We start from the raw sequence: 19,734 nt of genomic DNA, 5'->3' as shown, positions 1-19,734 counted from the left end.
TTTTCCCCAGTGAAGGTAACTGGTCCAGCGATGGACTTATGACCTTACTTGGCCCAGTCAAACTTAAGGGAAGGGCTTCTCTTCCACGGTCTGGGAAGAGGTGTTCTCTCTTTCTCTCCCACTGGATATGAATAAGGAAACTTACTGCCGTTGGCAGCCATATTGCAACCATGAGTAAGGAAACAGAAAACACATAAAAGAATGAAAGAAGGAAAGAACCTGAATTGTTGTTTTTTAAGAACCTGAGTTTTTGATGACACCACTAAATCAAACAAACCTGCAGCCTGGATTTCTTGTTTTGTGAGATAATACGTTCCTTTTTAAGCCTGCTTGAGTCAAGCCTCTATTTTTTGCAGATATAGTATCTGTATAGATTGATGGACTCCCTTGGCTTTTGCCAAAGTCACCCAGTAGTCTTCAGTCCAGTGGGTGGACTGAAATAGTGGTCGAGGACCACTACTTTTAATTTTTTATCTTTTTAAAAAATTCCAGTATAGTTAACATACAGTGTTATATTAGTTTCAGGCGCACAATGTTATGATTCAACAATTCTATACATTACTCAGTGCTCACCATGATAAATGCACTCCTTAATCTCCATCACCGAACTCGCCCATCCCCCCAACTCCCCTCTGGTAACCATCAGTTTGTACTCTGTAGTTAAGATTCGTTTCTTGAGAGGCACTACTTTTTTTTTTTTTTTAATTTTTTTTTCAACGTTTATTTATTTTTGGGACAGAGAGAGACAGAGCATGAACGGGGGAGGGGCAGAGAGAGAGGGAGACACAGAATCGGAAACAGGCTCCAGGCTCTGAGCCATCAGCCCAGAGCCCGACGCGGGGCTCGAACTCACGGACCGCGAGATCGTGACCTGGCTGAAGTCGGACGCTTAACCGACTGCGCCACCCAGGCGCCCCGAGAGGCACTACTTTTGACTACTTTTAAACGATCTATTGCTTTTATACAGGTTACTTGTTGAAAAGGTTGCTGCAAATTATTTCAGTGATATCATTCTTTTCATTGACATAGCACTTTATAGGTACTTATTATTTATTGCTAGTCCTAGATGGATCTGTGGCTTAGAAGGATTATTCCAAATGAGAGATTGCAGTACAGCAAGTCAAAACATATCCAAAGTCACCCAAGATGTGAAAATACTGAAAATACTCTGTATGTCATAAGTGCTCTTCTCATTACTAGTTTTAGTCTGATGGAGGGGAAAAATTCAAGTCATCCAAAATGGCAAACCATGATAGTTAAAAAAAATAGGAATTGTTAGTGCTGCCTTCCTTCATTCTCTGTTTCAAAGGTGGGAGACTATATACGTATTTTTCTTACTGATTCTGTTGCTAGTTGATGTTCATAACTTCTAATCAAATTAAACTAAAAATTACATTTTAAAAACTCACTTGTGGCTCCTACTGGAAAGAACTTGCCAAAACAGGAAGTAGGGGTTGCCTCATAAGAAGGAGACCGAGTGCCCAACCTCCCAAGGATTTTGGCCAAATGTCTGAGAGATTGTTCAGAGAATCACCAGATAAGCATTCATGAAACATGTATTTGTCTAAGCATTCATGAAACATTTCTTTTTTGACCATAATTATGAGAAATAAAGAATCAAAAAGGAATGTAATTTTTCAACCAACAGTGTACAAAGTCTTGTGCTGGGTGCCGCTGTGATGAAAAGATGAATAAGATACAGTTAATGACATTTTATATTGCCCTTAGAGAAAGAAGGCTAGTACAGTGTATGTGAAATAAGTAGCCAACCATTTTAGGCAGTAGATAATTAAATGTTAACCTGGAGCTAACCTTGGAGGACCTGGGTGGCTCAGTTGGTTACGTGTCTGACTTTGGCTCAGGTCATGATCTCGCAGTTTGTGAGCTGGAGCCCCACGCTGGGCTCTGTGCTGACAGCTCGGAGCCTGGAGCCTGCTTCGGATTCTGTGTTTCGCTTTCTCTCTGCCCCTCTCCCACTCATACTCTGTCTCTCTCTCTCTCTCTCAAAAATAAACATTTAAGAAAATGCCGTTTGCAGTACAGAATAAGTGATACCAGTACACACAGAGAGAACTTAAGATGAGTTATTGTGATCAGGAGAGGTTATTTTATAAAAACGATGAGCTACATAGGATGGGTTTGGATGAACTTTCAAGGTGAGAGAAAAATATTTTTTGTTTCAAACATTGTTGAACATTTTCCTATCAATACATGAGTATCTGAAATTGTTTCCTATATTTTGAAATGCTTCAGAATTAAACTTAGAAAAAAATTAAATGTATTTATGTATTTTCTTCCTTAGGAAATAAAAGCATTGGGCATTTAATATGTTCATTATTCATTCACTAAATATTTATTGAGCACCTCCTGTGAGCCAGCTAAGATTCTAAATGATGAGCAAAAGAGATATGTCTCATTGATGACTGAAATCTTGTTCAGGGAGATAACAGTAAATGAGTAATTAGAAAAGGGAAAGAACAGATATGAAATCTGTTTATCACAGGAGCCACTAGGGCATCTCTTATCTCAGATTTCCCTCCTGGCAAACCTCAGTCCAAAGCTGGGAAACCACATTTAGACACTGAGCTCAGAGTCAGAGCAAAATTGGTGTGCATGTAGAGAATGTTCTGGAGTGAGTAACTTGGAAACAGTTCATGAAGGCCCAGGGCCATTGTCTTGGAGCAACCAGGAGTGTGGTGTCTGAAGTTGACCCTCTTGGTCAGTGAGTGCCTTGGGCATGGAGTGTTGGGCTGGTTCTGAGGGCCAGAGGCAAGGAGACACTTGAAGAGCTTAGAAGAAGCAATGAGAAAGCAAACTAGCCTCAACTACTGCCTGTTCCTTTCTCTACTGAAGGAATTACTACTCTGGAGTTCCTGCATTGATGTAGAGAAGGCCATGATAATTGAGGAATAAAAAAAGAAATTAGAAAGAGAGATTGTCATGCTAAATAAAGGAAAAGGAGGATTTGGTCAAAAACAGTGGTTTTTAAAATTGGTCTGGAAATACTATACTTGAGTCGGTCAGTGTGGGTCCTCGATAAGCCTTGGATTATGATTTCTAACCCCTCTACCTTCCTGAATCTGGATGTTAGCCCCAACTGGTGCTCTTAGACCACATATACTCTTTATAAACCCCTCTTATGTCCTTGTCTTGAAAAAATGTCATGGATATTCTCTGCAATAGAGTCACATGGTGTTGATGGGAGAAAAAACATTTATTAAGAACACTTATAAGTAGGGTGGCACCTAGGTGGCTCATTCGGATAAGCGTCCCATTCTTAATCTCAACTTAGGTCTTGATCTCATGGTTATGAGTTCAAGCCCCACCATGGGCTCCACACTGGGTGTGAAACCTACTTAAAAATAATAAATAAATAAATAAATAAATAAATAAATAAACACCTATAAGTAGGGAAGTAGCAAAGTGCACATGACTTTTTGAGCCCTCATGATCCCCCCAAGAAGGGTGCTTGGGCTGGGTATGGTTGGCTAGGTCCAAATACAGAAAGGGCTCTAAGACAGGGTTCCTCCCCTTAGGGCTCTGCCATTGGAGCTTTCTGGTGGGGGAAGTGGCCTAATTGGGAAGGCTGGGCATCTAGCATCAGCCCGTCCTTCCATTGAGCTAACTCAGACCTGCTGAGCTGGCTCTCTGCTAAGCTACTGAGAGAAGATTGGAAATGCATATTTGAGGCCATCTGGATTAGCTCTCTTTGGTTATGCCCAGGGTCCTCCAAACAAGAAAGAAATGCATTTTCCAAAATGAGCATCAAAGAGCCATTTGATGGTCCCTTCAATGACTTCTCAACCTGGAGATTTTTATGTACTCAGCCCCAGAATCTTTTTTCTTTGCCACTTTGGCTCTTCAGGTCAGCAACTCCCCACCAATGATCTAATCATGCTTGGCTTGCATTGACTTCTGGAGACATCACATATTCTGCCTTTATTTCTATATGTTGAATTATTTTCAACATCTATTTATTGAGTGCTGTTAAGGGATAATTTATATAAGAAGATCTAATCACAACTTTCATATAACTATGACACATGTCAAAGTTTTTATTTAACTCATTAATTGGTTAGAGGACCAATAAGATATTACAACTAGTACATTTGAGGATTTGATTTATAGAGATTTGTATTCTCTACTGGAAAAAAGGAATAGTTTGCATAGTTATGGGCAGAAAAAATATATTACTGTCAGTTTTCTACATGTTAATGTCTACTGTTATGGCGCTGTAAAATAACCTGGTCAAAGACAATCAAAGGCCACATCGTTATAGAATGAGGAGGGTCCATTGGACAAAGCTTTGCATTCTACTGTAAGGACATGCAATAATCTCTTTCGACCATTTCAATATCTGACAGCTTTTCCTGACAGACTTCCTTCCCCCTGTGATCATACATAATTTCAAAGATTATTCTTGGTCACCAAAAAAAGCTGGTCACTTTAGGTTTGGCTGATTACTTAAAATAGGGGCATCAAGATTGTTGATTGATCAGAGAGGCCTCTTTCAGCTTGCTTTGCAAAATCTAGGGTAATACAGCACCAAATGGTACCAAGTTAACTCCTACCTACAAGTTATCATAAGGAATCTTAGACTGGACTTTGAAAAGCATGTCTTGGGGCGCCTGGGTGGTGCAGTCGGTTAAGCGTCCGACTTCAGCCAGGTCACGATCTCACGGTCCGTGGGTTCGAGCTCCGCGTCAGGCTATGGGCTGATGGCTCAGAGCCTGGAGCCTGTTTCCGATTCTGTGTCTCCTTCTCTCTCTGCCCCTCCCCCATTCATGCTCTGTCTCTCTCTGTCCCAAAAATAAATAAACGTTGAAAAAAAAATTTAAAAAAAAAAAAAAAAAAAGAAAAGCATGTCTTATTTGTTGTCCCAAGATCCTCCACCAGCCTTTAGCTGCAGTACCTTTGGGCAAGTTCCTCTCTTCCTGAGGTTTTGAAAACTACCCCAATGGCTTACCTTTGAAATGACCTTTCTTACTACCTAAAAAGGGTAGTCCAGGCCAGTTTTCCTCAGAGGACTTTGCAGACGTTGACTCCATAATTACAGCCTAATTTTGTTCTTTATTTTTTAAATTAATTTATTTTTAAAAGATTTTATTTTTAAGTAGTCTCTACACCCAACATGAGGCTTTAACTCACAAGCCCGAGATCAAGAGTCACGCACTACCCACTGAGCCAGGCAGGTGCCCCCAAACTTTGTTCTTTAAAATGGCTTGTCAGTCACATCTAGTCAACTGAGTATGATGATGACAATATTTCAGGCAAGGCCTTGATTGCACAATGGAGTCTTTTAGTTATATTCTGGCAAAAAGGAGGACAGATTCTTATGGAACATATGTAAATAACTGTATTGAAAAGTAAAGAGACTAGGTAAGTTTCTGAATTCCAAGGAGGGTAATTGACTGTTGGTGAGAATCATATATCATTTTTAAATGTCTCATTTTAGTTTACAACAGCAGAATTTAAAAAATTATTGTGAATAGCATAGAGCATAAAAAGAAAAAGAAAAGGCTTCTTTACACATCCAGTAAATAGAGCATTAAAGCAAATCAACAATATTCCAAATAACCTCAATACAATTTCCTGCAGTAATTGGTTCAATCTTATATAATTAATTCTCATTCTGATGGATGTCGGGTTAGCAGTTTCATGAAACTGTCTGCTTTTCAACTATAAAGAGGCCTGGAAATCCCAACTAACTTCTGCTAAAATTCTCTGAAAATTATCCAAGCCATGTCAGCCAAGATTTGAAGAGTCAGTAGTTTGAAGGACCTTGTGCTGTCTTCTTCCATGAGATTCTGAGACTGCTTTTCTTTGGTGAAGACACAAACTCTGGCCAGTTGATTATAGCAGTCTTTTGAACAAAAAAAAAAAAAAAGAAAAAAGAAAAGAAAAACTATGATGTTTACAAAATTCAGCTGAAGAGGCATGGTTCAGTCGGTTGAGTGTCTGACTCTTGATTTTGGCTCAGGTCATGAATCTCACAGTTTGAGAGTTTGAGCCTAGCATGGGCTCTGAACCAAAAGTGCAGAGCCTGCTTGGGATTCTCTCCCTCTCTCTACCCCTTCCCTGCTCTCTCTCTCTCTCTCTCTCTCTCTCTCAAAATAAATAAACAATAAAAGAAATTCAACTGAGTACATTTTGAAGATCTTATTCATTCATGATCTGATTCCTGAATCAGGCAACATCTAATCTAGTAGCTAGGAAAGAGCTCTGAGGAGTTCTATAAAATGAGAGATTTGTAGAAGCAGAAGTGCAGTGTAGGTGGGCGACAAAGAAGTTATACTTGACAAAAAAGTGGACTGGTTAGGGGCGCCTGGGTGGCTCAGTTGGTTAAGTGGTGACTTCAGCTCAGGTCATGCTCTCGTGGTCCATGAGTTTGAGCCCCATGTCGGGCTCTGTACTGACAGTTCGGAGCCTGGAGCCTGCTTGTGATTCTGTGTCTCCCTCTCTCTCTGTTCCTCTCCTGCTCACACTCTGTCTCTCTCAAAAAATAAATAGACATTAAAAAAAAATTTTTTTGGGGGGGGGCACCTGGGTGGCGCAGTCGGTTAAGCGTCTGACTTCAGCCAGGTCACGATCTCGCGGTCCGTGAGTTCGAGCCCCGCATCAGGCTCTGGGCTGATGGCTCAGAGCCTGGAGCCTGTTTCCGATTCTGTGTCTCCCTCTCTCTCTGCCCCTCCCCCGTTCATGCTCTGTCTCTCTCTGTCCCAAAAATAAATAAACGTTGAAAAAAAAAATTAAAAAAAAAATTTTTTTTAAGTGGACTGGTTATTGCAAGATTGCTTTTTTTTTAGGGGATGACAAGGGTCTGTCAGGTAGATTACCTAACTAGTGCTAATTAGGCGATTCCTGATTGACTGATTTAAGATTCCATTTCTGGGGACTCCTGGGTGGCACAGTTGGTTAAGTGTCAGACTCTTGACTTCAGCTCAGGTAATGATCTCACAGTTCCTGAGTTCGAACCCTACATTGGGCTCTGCATGAGCAGTGCAGAGCCTGCTTGGGATTCTCTCTCTCCCTCTCTCTGCCCCTCCCCTGCTCATGTGCTTACTGTCTCTCTCTCCCTCTTTCTCAAAATAAACAAAACTTAAAAAAAAAAAAAGATTCCATTTCTGGGAGAGCTGAAAGTAAGTCTTGATTTGGTGACATGGAGCTTAGCCTAAGTGACTCCATTTTGGGCCCGTTGTTTTTAACAATAGATAACACAGACTTAATGGCTACTGTTAATTTATTTCTGGTATTTTTTTAAATGTGAAAAGTCTAGAGAAGTTCATAATACAAATAATACAGCTGACAAGAAAATTTAGTTCTTTCTGTGCAAATGAAGACAAAAAAGCCTCTTCCCCACTAGCCCTCCCAACCTCAGCCATATAGAAAACCTGCCCAGGTAGGAAGCCCAGAGGTTCTGTGGATTCAGTATAGGAAGGAGTGGGGGCGGGGCTCTGTACAAATCCAGCCTTCAGCTAAAGCAAATAATAATGGCTGGAAGCTTAAAATAGATCCAGGGAGGAGCTCATTAACTTGGCATAGGAAGTGGTTCAGCACCTCTGGCATTTCTCATTTTGGAAATTGCTTTGGTCCGTTTTCCTTCTATTCACTGGACCAGAAAATACAGACCTTTACTAACATACTCACCGCATCTGATGATGAACTAATTTAGACTGGTCGAAATAATTGTTCGACAGGAACACAGGGCTTCAACCTCAGTTCAGAAAATCCCTGACATCTGACGTAGGAGGATTTATAGGTTTAGTGGAAATTGCTTTCTCCTGCTCTCCAGATTGCATACTGTGGGTTGATTTTTTTTTTTTTTTATGAGTAAACATCCTTGTAATAATGAACAGACCAATAATGTCTTAAGAGACAAAAAGAACATCCTTTTCCTTTTTGCTGTTTCTTGAGAGAACCATTTGGATTTGGAAACCCATGGTGGCTGTCCAGAATATGAAAGTTGGCATCTTCCTGTTGTGGTGGGGATGGGTTTTGGCCACTGAAAGCAGAGTGCATTGGCGAAGAAGAGAAATACACGAGATGTCTAAGAAGGGCAGGTGAGTGGACTTTTAGGGATAGAGCTAATGGTATTGTTCCAGAATCATTTCCATAATACTGTGTTTTATGTGGATGCCTTTCCCCACTTTTCCCTTTGTTCTCCTGCTTTCTATCTTTTAGGAAGTTAGAATTATGTTGTTGTTTTTTAATGATGCTAGATTAGATATAGTGCTACCGTTGCATATTCTTAAATCTCTTATGAATTGTCCTGGGTGAAAGATAGACTCTGGGAAAAAAGAATATATGTATGTTTCTTAAAAAATTAAAGGCATTTATTTGATGTCTGCAACCTAGGTGGAAACAAGTCTGCAAATTCCATGGGACCTCTAATTAGTGAAAATGATTCTGTTAGTTCTAATTATTTCTGTTAGATTTGTGGGTCCTTTTTAACATCTTTTAAAAGAAAACAAGGCAGCTTTCTTCAAGCTGTCTGGCTAGATGGATCATTGGATCATCCCCTACCAGTAAGCGGAAAGGGTGCAAGGATGGACCTGCCTGCAGACCGGACCCTTGCTCGATGCCAACGGTATGTGCCACCCTGGCTGAAGTGGTGTCCGAGCGGCATCTGAGGCAGAAACAGACACCCTCTGACACTCGGCCTCTCAGGCAGCTCTGATGAGGGTGCTGGTGATTAAGTGCACACTGGCACACCTGCTTGCCCGACATTTATCAATAAAATAGCCCATTTGGAGAAAACCTAATCCAGCTCTCTTTACTGATGAGGAAATAGAGGCAGCAAGGGCATCTTGACTCTCAGTTTCTTTATCGGCATTGGGTCCAAATTAAGCTTCAGGGCTCCTTATCTCTGGATGTAAATACAAATAGAGGTCAGAAATATCAATTTATGTGAAAGGAAATCCAGCTTTCTAGCGTTCAGGGCTAATGAGAGAGCTGGGTATCTAGCTCCTCCATGTCCCCCTCCTGGGTCTTGAGAGCCTCCCTACCCCCCACAGGCTTCCGAACAGCCAGCTATGGCTCACAGCACTTGTTTCAGGATATTTTAGCAACATCGCAAAGCTAGGCGCTGAAATATCCGGAGATCGCGGTAAATCCTGGACGCTGAGGGGGACTGCTGTGTACAAGCCATATGCCCTGGTTCTGTCAGAGTCAGGAGTTGCTTGGGCAGACAGTGGAATTTGTGGAGCGCTACAGCCATAGAGATTATCTGAACCAAATGTGCTCATGAGGATTAAAAGCAACAACAGCAACAAACCCTATTGGTTGTCGTCAAAAACTTCTCAGCCTCTCTCCTAAACCAGAGTTGGAGTGGCGACCAGTTGGTAAATACCAATGGTGAAGAGAAGTCCCAGAGAGTGAAACAGATTTTCTTTAAAAAAAAAATTTTGCTTAAAAGAACTTTCTTTTTTTATTATGAAAGTTATACATGACCATTATTTAACATTTTAAAAAATGGGAAAAATGTTTTAGAAACACACAAAAACCACCCGTAATCCCTAAGCTCAGAAGTTTATGGGTGTTAATGTTAACATTTTTGTGCATTTTCTTTCAATCTTTTATTATTTTTTTTCTAAGCATGTCCTGGGTATTGACTAGTTTGGGATTATTCTATATGTCCAGTTTTGTAAACTCATTATATTTATATGGTTTTGTCTGCATGTTTACTTATTTAATGTCTACATAATTATCACTTGAGTGACTGCATTATAATGCAAAATGTACCACCATTTAAGTATTATAAATATTATACATGAATATCTTTGTATATGAGAATAGTTGTTTACATACATGTTTATTTTTAAGTGAGCTCTATCCTCAACATAAGGGTTGAACTCAAGACCCTGGGCTAGTCACATGCTCTACTGACTGAGCCAGCCAGGTGCCCCTACATATGTGATTTTTTAATTAGAATAGACTCCTAGAAGTGGCACAAGAACCTTAAATCTCCAAATATATTTGGCCGAACTGTTTTCCAGATTGGTGGATCCAATTTATATATCCACCAACCAGATTAAGTTTTAATGTGCCTAAATTTTTATTATTTTATTTATTAAAAATTTTTTTAATGTTTATTTTTGAGAGAGAGAGAGAGAGAGACAGTGCAAGCAGGGAAGGGGCAGAGAGAGAGGGAGATGCAAAATCCAAAGCAGGATCCAGGCTCTGAGCTGTCAGCACAGAGCCCGACGTGGGACTCGAACTCACGAACTGTGAGATCATGACCTGAGCCGAAGTCAGACACTTAACTGACTGAGCCACCCAGGTACCCATATGTAACTTAAATTTTTAAAGGGATCACTTAATTTCATCCAGAATCTAAACTCATAAGATGCTAGTAGTTTGTATCCAGGCTTCTTTTCGTAATTTATCCTAATGGAACGGGAAGCAAGATGAACACACTCACAGAACAGGGTGAGGCAAGTGCGGTGTCTATGGTGCAAAATTGAAGGAGGCGCTTGCATGATCCTGAGAGTGCCTCCTTAGGTTTTTTTCTCACTTGCCTCACTGTAGTCTCCACCCTGGCAAATTATTCAAGTGTTTTTCCCCTCCGAGATCTCCATGGGAGGCACATCCAGGTGGAGTTCCTTTCACAGATCCATGCTTGGTAAACATCAGAATGTCAGGGCATTGAGCAATGTTTCCAGGATGAATCAATAGTTATTGTTTCTCTCTCCTCCCTGGAGGAATGGAGGCATAACCTGTCTACACCGCAGGCCCTGGGACAAATGCCAGCTCTTGCTCTGGGAGGGCAAACTGATCTACCAGAAGCCGGAAGTACTGTTACTATACTTGCTTTGCTATGCTAAAGAATTCAAGTTGATTCTGAAGGTAAAGAGGGTCCGAGTTGCTTCAGCGGACTTCCATTTTTGGAGAGATCACACTGGTAGCAGTATGGTGGGAGGCCAGAAAGAGTGCTAGAGGGGAGACAGAGAAAGTAATCCAGAGTCTATGCCTTAGCCCAGGTGAGGGATGCTGAAAGCCGGGAGTAGGACATTTGTGGAAAGAACAAGACTAGGGGAGATGGATTTGAGAGCTTTAAGGGGCTAGAATTGTCAGAATTAGCTTGGGTGGAAGACTAGTAGGTATTTGGATTGTGTGACTGGGTAGAGGGTGGTGCCAGGGAAAGGAAACAGGAGGAGGGGCGGATTTGGGGGAAAGAGGTATTCTGTACGAGCATGTGGACGTGAATGTGCCTTCACAAGATGCTAAGAGATAGCTGTCCAGTTGGAGGCTATAGGTCCACAGCTCAGGAGGGAAATCAAGCTTGGGGATGTAGATTTAACAGGAGTCCTCACAGGAGGTGGTAGGAGGAAACCCAAAGACCCCATGTTGCATGAAATGAGAATAGGATCAAGGACAGAACCTTAGGGAAGAGCAACATTTAAGGAGAGGACAGAGGAAGGAGCCTTGGTGAAGGACACTGGAAATGAGGGACCAAAGAAGTGGGCACATGATTGGAGTAGAGGGGTGTCAAAGAGGCCAAGACAGCCATTTACTCAAGAGTTGTCAGATGCTTGTTATGGGCCCAACACCACACTGGGCAATGAGTGCTTCATCGGTGACTAAATCGGACACAGGTTTTGCCCTCAAGAGGCTTACACACCAGAGAGGCATTCCGGCAAAGTGTTAAGTTTCCAGAAGGGGGGAGTGAACAATAGGGTCAGATCACACAAAAACACAGCAGCCAAGAGCCACTGACGACGTCAGAGAAGAGAAGAGCAGGGCGGTGGGTTGAAGAGCGGGGAGAAGATGGGGCGGGTAGAGGTAACTCGTACAAGCAACTCAGCTGTGCCCAGAAAGGCTGCAACTGGTGAGGTTGACAGGCGAGAGCTTTCAGGCCAGAAGAGACCCAGCGGGTTCATGTGATGAAGCAAGGAAGCCAGGGGAAAGGTGGTGATGAGGCAAGAGCCATTTGCTCTCAAACCCCTGTCCTGACAAAGCACAAGCCACTTAATTACGAACTGGGTCTCTGATTGCCCAGAGTGTCTTGGAATTTGATTTTCTCCTGAGTAAGTGGTGTCCACTCTTCATCTTGTCCCCCAATTCTCCAGATGGTTTGCTCGAACTTTTGACTCTCTTTGTGCTCCTGGTTCTGTCCTGTTATTACCTTTCGCTCAGTCTTGTTTTCTGAGGCCTGTGCTCAGGCTGCTCCCATCTCATGACGCCCTCCTTCCCTTTCCTCTCTCTCCTGCTCATTTCTTTTCTTGCTCCTATGCTTACCAGAGACGTCACTTTCTTGGAGGAGCCTTCCTGGCCCTCCTCCACCCCTGCCTCTCAGTCTCAACTGGGCGACTTACTTGGGAGTTTCCACAGCCCAGTCTGTACCATCTCAGAGGACTAATCTCTCAGCATTAGCACTTCCTCCTCATCTGCCTCGGCTTCTAGATGATGAGCTCCTTGAGGGCTGTGTTAGTCTGCTCAGGCTACCATAATGAATTACCACAGACTGGGTGGCTTAAACAATAGACAGTTATTTTCTCACAGGTCTGGAGGCTAGATATCCATAGTCAAGGTGCCAGCAAATTCGGTTTCTAGTGAAAGCTCTCTTCCTGGCTTATAGACAACCACCTTCTTGCTCTGTCCTTACATGGTCTTTCTTCTGTGTTTGCCAGCAGGGGCAGAGGGGGCATCTCTGGTGTCTTCCTCTTCTTGTAAGGACGTGAGTCCTATTGGATCACAGTCCCATTACTATGATCTCATTGAACTGTAATTACTTCCCTATAGGCCCTATCTCCAAATATATTCACACTGGGAGTTAGGGTTTTAACATATGGATGGGGGGGGGGGGGTCACAGTCCAGTTCATAACAAGGACTCCACTAGCACCTTTATCTTTGTCTCCCTAAGTTCAAGTACAATATCGGATACATGATAGATACTCAAGAAGTGTTAAGCATGAATAAATGAGTTCTGATTTTTGCTATTCCTGTACTTTATTCGCCCCACAAATATGTACTCAGTACATTATGCTTTGGGTACTGTGCCCAGGGCTTGGTGGAGGCAATGGTGGTCCCTTGAGATGCTGAGTTTAGTGGAGGTGACAGACATTTAATCAAATAATTTTTACAGAATGTCAGAATTTCAAGGACCTTAGAAATCCCTTCATTTTAAGGATCAGAAGAGAAAAGCCCCCCGATGTACAATGCCTGTGGCAGGGTCGTGAAAAATCCCTTCAGAATTCCACATCCCTCTTTTCTCCATGTCCAGTGCCCTCCTCTCACCATCATAAAGTGAGAACAGGACATTACATTGACAGATGTAAGGTTTAGGTTGAACTATATGAAAATGTTTTTCTAGGTCAAAACCAGTTGAATGTCAGCCGTTTTATGTGGTTCAAACATTTTCTGGCTTAATCTTTATAGCAATCTTGTAAAGTTAGTATTATTTCCCCATTTTATGGAAAATTGAGGCACAGAAAGATCAAGTAACTTGCCCAAGTTTACAGCTAGTTTGTGGCTACCCTGAGATTCACACTGAAGTCTGACTGGTGACAAATCTGAGCTCCTTCCCATACTATAAGCTGCCTCACTTCAAACAAGTGATTGTGACTTATAATTACTATGACATCAAGTCCCCTTGTGGGCCTTTACTATTCACTCTTCTAGGCCTGGTCCTGCTCCACTTCCAGGTGAGAGGGCGAGATGTGGGGTAAGTAGACAAGTTCACTTAGTCACTTCACTTATCAAAATGCATTGCAAGCTGGCTCCTTGACAAACATACCCTTTATTTGGATGCTTATTTTGGTCTTGTTTTTTTTATTTTTAAAATAGGTTTTTTTTTTTTTTTTTAATTTTAGAGAGAGAAAGAGAGTGTGAAGTGCAGGGGAGAGGGACAGAGGGAGAGAAGAGAGAATCTTAAATGGGCTCTACCTCAGCAAGGAGCCTGATGTGGGGCTCGATCCCACAACCCTGGGATCATAACCTGAGCCAAAATCAAGAGTTGGACACTCAACCTACTGAGCCACCCAGGGAACCCTTGGTTTTGTTTTTGTAAAAGCTGATATATTTAATTAGTGATGGGAATTCCACTCAAAAGACGTTTATTGAGAGCCTAAAGTGTTCAAAGGCATGTAGGTACATGGTGGATAGTATATGATCAGTAAACAAAGTTTGCTTATAAAGGGGGTAGCATTGGAAATAGAGACAGATCTCTCCAAGGTCAAAAGTGGTATCCAGAAAGTAGCTGAAGAACTTTAATAAATGGGAAAAATACAACCTGAGAATTCTGATAAAGAGAATAGGTAGAAAATAAATCAAAGATTTAAATTAAAAGAAAGCAATCCAGTGTCTTCAAATGGGAAGGCATAGGAAATTTATGTTGGGACGTATGTAGAAGATAAAAGAGATGATCTAGGTCAAGATTTTACCAGAGACGCAGGGTGACAAGCATGTTCTTGCTGTGCCCTGTCACTGAGGGTGATAGCAGCCCAGGCCTGTGTGCCAAGGAGCTGCCAGGTTGGTGGGAACAGGAGTCTGTCACTGGTGACAGGAAGAAGGCTTGATCAGATGACCTTGAGCTAGGACTCTTAGATAAGATCAGAAGGCAAATGAAATTGGGCTGGTCCACCCACACCAGACACAATCCCTGCTGTCTTTTGGTTCCAGGAAGCTCAGGTCTCCCACAGGTGTGCAGACCTTAGGTGTCCATGAGTATACAAATCCTGTATTAGTCAGGGTTGTCCAGAGAAATAGAACCAGTAGGATGCATGTAATATGTATCTGTCTATCTGTATATATGGTATTACATAGATATATTGTGTGATGTACTGAAATATATACGTATGTATGGAGGGAGAGGTGGGGAGGAGGATTTATTCCTTTGAAAGAATTGGCTCATGTGGTTGTGGGGGCTACCAAGTCTGAAACTTACGGGGCAGATAGCAGTCCAGAAATTCAGTGGCAGATGATGTTGCATCTTGAGTCTGAAGACAGTCTGGAGGCAGAATTCCCTCTTCCTCAGCGGACTCAGCATTTTCGCTTAAGGCCTTCATCTGATAGGATGAGACCCACCCACACCATGAAGAGCAACCTGCTTTGCTGAAAGTCTGCTGATGTAAATGTTAATCACATGTTTAAAAATACCTCACCCGGGGCGCCTGGGTGGCGCAGTCGGTTAAGCGTCCGACTTCAGCCAGGTCACTATCTCGCGGTCCGTGAGTTCGAGCCCCGCGTCGGGCTCTGGGCTGATGGCTCGGAGCCTGGATCCTGTTTCCGATTCTGTGTCTCCCTCTCTCTCTGCCTCTCCCCCGTTCATGCTCTGTCTCTCTCTGTCCCAAAGATAAATAAACGTTGAAAAAAAAAATTAAAAAAAAAAAACAAAACCTCACTGTAACATCCGGGCTTGTATTTAACCAAAAACTGGGTACCATGGCCTAGCAAAGTTGACATATAAAATTACCCATCACACATTCTTAGAGGTTGTGGTTTGAAAAGCAGATTATCGGTTACTTACCCAAAATTCCACTTAATAAGAAATCAAAAGAAATGAACTATTTATACCCAAGGAAAAATACAGAATACTTATTCACTACGTGGAAAAATGCACAGCCTCTATAGCAATTCAAGAAATGTAATATAAATAACATTAGGGTAACATCCTTATTAGATAAATGAAAGTTAAATGCACACGGACACACACACTCACATATACCCTGTGCTGGGGGGTCTGCGAGGAAGCCAAAACCATATTTGTGGGGCTCTGCCAGTGGACTGACCCTTTCCACATTGCCATCCACCCATAGGGCTAGAGCTATAAAGTGCCTTTAGTACCATAGGGATGATGCCTTCTGGAACAGACTTGAAAGGTCTCCAAGCTCCCCCATGACCCAACCCCTTGTTTCGCAGCAGAGGAAACAGAAACTGATAGCAGAAACGTGTGGTGTTCGGTCAACAGCCAGAAAAGCTGGGGCTTGAGACCGTGTGCTGGCAGGTATCTTCCCTGCTAGGTCAATGCCTCAGAGAGCAATGTGTACAAAATATCATAGCGGGGTTCCTGGGTGGCTCAGTTGGGTAAGCATCTGTCTTCGGCTCAGGTCATGATCTTCCAGGTCGTGGGTTCGAGCTCCATGTAGGGCTCTGTGCTGACGCTTGGAGCCTGGAACCTGCTTCAGATTCTGTGTCTCTCTCTCTCTCTGCCCCTCCCCTGCTCATGCTCCGTCTCTCTCTGTCTCCCAAAAATAAATAAATGTTTAAAAACTTTTTTTACTTAAACAAAACAAAACAAAACAAAACATATCCTAGCAGCCTTACTCACGGTGGGCACACTGGAAAGCAGCCCCGTGTTCAGTCTCAGGTAAGCAGCAGAGCAAACTTGGCTGGTCTGGCCCATGTCTCCTCCCCAACCTCCCTTCTACCTCCACACAGGCCTCCTTGCTGCTCCTGGGGCACACTGTGCAGCCCCACTTCATGGCCTCTGTCCACTCTTTTCTGGCATCGGGAGGTTGCTTTCTCATCTTCTTCAGGCCTCTGCTTGATTGTCACTTTCAGGGAAAGGTTCGCTGGCCATCCATGTAAAACAGCCAGCTAAGTGCCCACTCCCAAGCCCTTACCCTACTTACCATCATAGCTCTGAACTTATGTTCCCTTAAGGTAAGGTGGAACCCTGGCTGTGCCCGTGGTGATTTCCTTTGAAGTTTTGGCTTGGGCAGGCACAGTTACAGGCAACCCCGAGAATCCATCACCAAAGCCCCTCAGCTAGATGGGGCAGCGGTGGCAAGACTGGCTCCAAACGATAAGAAGGCTCGGCTTTGGGACTTGGAGCTGCCACATAGTCACTCCATGACTTTAGACAAGTCACTTGACATCCTCGAGTCTGTTTCTTCTGTCGAGTGGAGTCAATTATGTCTGTCTCCTCAGGGTTATTGTAAGGACAGTGTGAGCCAAACTATGGGAAAGTGCTTCGGATGTTGTAAAGCTCAGGAAACCCCTGAAGACCCTGGGCCCCACCTATGCCATCTTGTCATGGGCACGGATAAGAAGCTCCTGTGCAGACTGTCATTCTACCTGGACTCCCTTAGGGCTCGTCTCTGCTTTGAGGACAGTTACGCTACGCACATCACCCAGTGACACTCCCCGGATCTGCCAAATGGAGGCCCCACCCAGGGAAAGGAGATCAGTTTAGGGTTTAGGATGTCTTGCTCTGTCTGAGCTCTCACTGGTTTCACACCATCGACGTAGTGGGACACAGCAATGTTCCTAAGTTGTCTTTGTAATCAAAGTTCTAGCACATGGCCAGGAGACAACCTGGAGCTTAACTTCCACAGTTTTCATGATACCCTTTGTTCTTTGTGACTATCAAGAAGCATTTTCCCATCTTCAGTTTTCTGGCCTCTCTCTTATTTTCCAGATTTTCTCTGCTGCATAATCCTTAAGTTTCCCAAGCTGTAATACATCTGGGTCTGTAGGCTTGCGTTCCATTAAAAAAGCTGGAACAGTAAGTGGTTCTCAATATTGGCAGAGGAGGTTTGAAAGCTACTGATGGCTGGGTCCCACCCCTGGTGTGCTGTGTGGCTTGGGAAGTTTCAAGTTCTTCGGGTGACCCCAAAGTGCATTCATACTGAGATACCCTGAGTTAGATGATCTCATGCCAGCATTTTCACCATGCTGGGCAGCAACTATTTCTTTTTACTGCTCCCTTCCCAATGCGAAGGCCAGTCTCTCTGATGGAGATTGGATTCTATTAGCAGACTCCCGGCCTGACCCTTACCGTTTGTTAACATTGCTGCCTACCCACCAAGCAGTGTATTTCCCTCTGCTGACTCTTCTGGCTCAGAATACTTTAGGGAAAGCTCCTTGCCTTTAGCACCTTTCTTGAGTCTCACCTCGTTTAAGCCTTGGCTTCCTTGGCACATTTCTCGCAGGTCCATTCAACTCTTTAGGATACACCTTTAGGTTTATGTTTCTCCTTTTATATTTTGTACGTGTTTTTGTGAAATCTGATTTCCTCACACTGCCAGGAGCTGGGGCTACAGAGATGTACGAGAGAGATCCCACCCTGATATAGCTCACGGTGAAGTGCGTGAAGTGGTCAGAAGGCCCCTGGCCACACAGGCTGCTGCACATTCTAATAAGGCATGTGAAGAAGAGAAGTGTTGATTTGGGGGGGTAGGATGGAAACCTAGGAATTCTTCCAGGAAGAGGTAATACTTGATCTGGGAACACAAGGCATTGTCTAGGTAAGGAGTATGAAGAATGGAGGCAAGGAACTTCCAGACAGATGGGACAGCAGGAGCAAAGGCATAGAGGTGTAACCAGCAACTGTGGGGGACAGAAGTGGGGGGAGCTGAGGCGGAGAAAGAGCCTTTATGTATACGTGGCTATTACACATGCCACGAAAACAAGAGTGTTTCCATTAGCTAGTTGAAAGGATTCCTTCCTTGTCAAAATTAAGTTCTCTATCTTCTCAGAGGTGACCTCATCAGCAAAGTGAAGTATAACTTATCAGGTGCTCTGCTCTTAGCCAAATGAGGGAGATGTACAGCAGACCCCTTGCTCATCATCGATTCCCAACCCTGCTCTACCTAACCTCTGAGAGAGTTCTGAGATGTGCTTTGGGAAAACACCATCCACACACGAGCTGACTAGGAACTATAAGAAGGAAATGTCAGGATGTACCATAGGTCAGAACTTTTCATTCTGTCCAAAAGGATAGGATGAACATGGGTGTTCAAAAAATGTACAGCCCAAAACTTTACTGCCCCCAAAGCTGTTTCAAATGTTATCCTATATCATCATAACTTGGGACATGTCTGTGCTTTCTCCATAACTTCCCAGAGGCTCATTCAATAAATGTGTGGGCATCGATTTTGCGCTGAGTCCATGCTAGCTCTTATGCGAGGGAAAGATAAGCTTAGACCTTTTACATCTAACCCAAATTCCAGGCAATCAGAGCCAAATCTTCCAACAAGACACTGTACTGACCTTACTTCCAACCCTTGGAGCCAGACCCTCTGGATTTGACTCCTGGATCCATCACTTTAGCAAGTTACTGAGACCCTCTGAGTGTCTTAGTTTCCTCATGTATAAAATGGGAATAATGATAAAGCCTACCTCAAGGTTATGAGGACTAACCCTAGATAATACATGTAATGTAAGTTAGCATAGTACCTGACAGATAGTAAGTACTCAAGCACTGTTGGTTATTCCTATTATTTTCTGTGTGTCATACTTCGTTTCAAGATTAATAATCAGGGGTGCCTGGCTGGCTCAGTCAGTAGAGTGTGTGACTGTTGATCTGGAGGTTGTGAATTCAAGCCCCACATTGGATGTGGAGCCTACTTTTAAAAAAATGAATAATCATACTTCTGGCTGGTAAAAAGATGCCAATGCCATGTAGAAGATTTCATGATACATTGCAACTTGAGTTTAAAAGCAAGTTACAGTATCTCCTCTTTTTCTCTCTTTCTCCTTTCAAAGGATGAGGGTATATACAGATGGCAAAGATTATTTCTTTCTTTTATTTATTTATTATTCATTGTTGAGAAAAAGAGAGAGTGTAAGCAGTGGAAGGGCAGAGAGAGAGGGGAGTTTCAAGCAGGTTCCACGCTGTCGACACAGAACCCAATGTGGGGCTCGAACTCATGAAACTGTGGGATCATGACCTGACCATGACCTCTCAAAATCAGGAGTCCAATACTTAACTGATGAGCCACCCAGGCACCCTGGCAAAGATTATTTTTGAATGGTTTTTATTTTCTCCTTTATTTTATAATTTTTAAAAC

The 19,734-nt window shown here is 43.0% G+C and overlaps 1 protein-coding gene across 2 annotated transcripts in view; it reads left to right on the top strand.

Moving 5' to 3' along the window:
* Nucleotides 1–19,734, top strand: part of GABRR1 (gamma-aminobutyric acid type A receptor subunit rho1) — a 37,871-nt gene that overhangs the window by 2,349 nt on the left and 15,788 nt on the right. The window contains exon 1 of one of the 2 annotated variants that reach the window (XM_025925316.2): nt 7,562–8,060. The exons of the other annotated variant lie outside the window; for it this stretch is intronic. Within the exon in view, the coding sequence (XP_025781101.1) occupies nt 7,939–8,060 (122 nt within the window). The 5' untranslated portion in view covers nt 7,562–7,938. Of the gene's footprint in view, nt 1–7,561; nt 8,061–19,734 lie in introns of those variants that run through there. 2 annotated transcript variants of the gene reach the window in all.

The sequence above is a fragment of the Puma concolor genome, chromosome B2 (assembly GCF_028749965.1).
Source record: "Puma concolor isolate L17-30 chromosome B2, mPumCon1.1.hap2, whole genome shotgun sequence".
Taxonomy (NCBI): Eukaryota; Metazoa; Chordata; class Mammalia; order Carnivora; family Felidae; genus Puma; species Puma concolor.
Note: the sequence above shows the minus strand (reverse complement) of the source record. Positions and strands in the feature narration are given on the sequence as shown.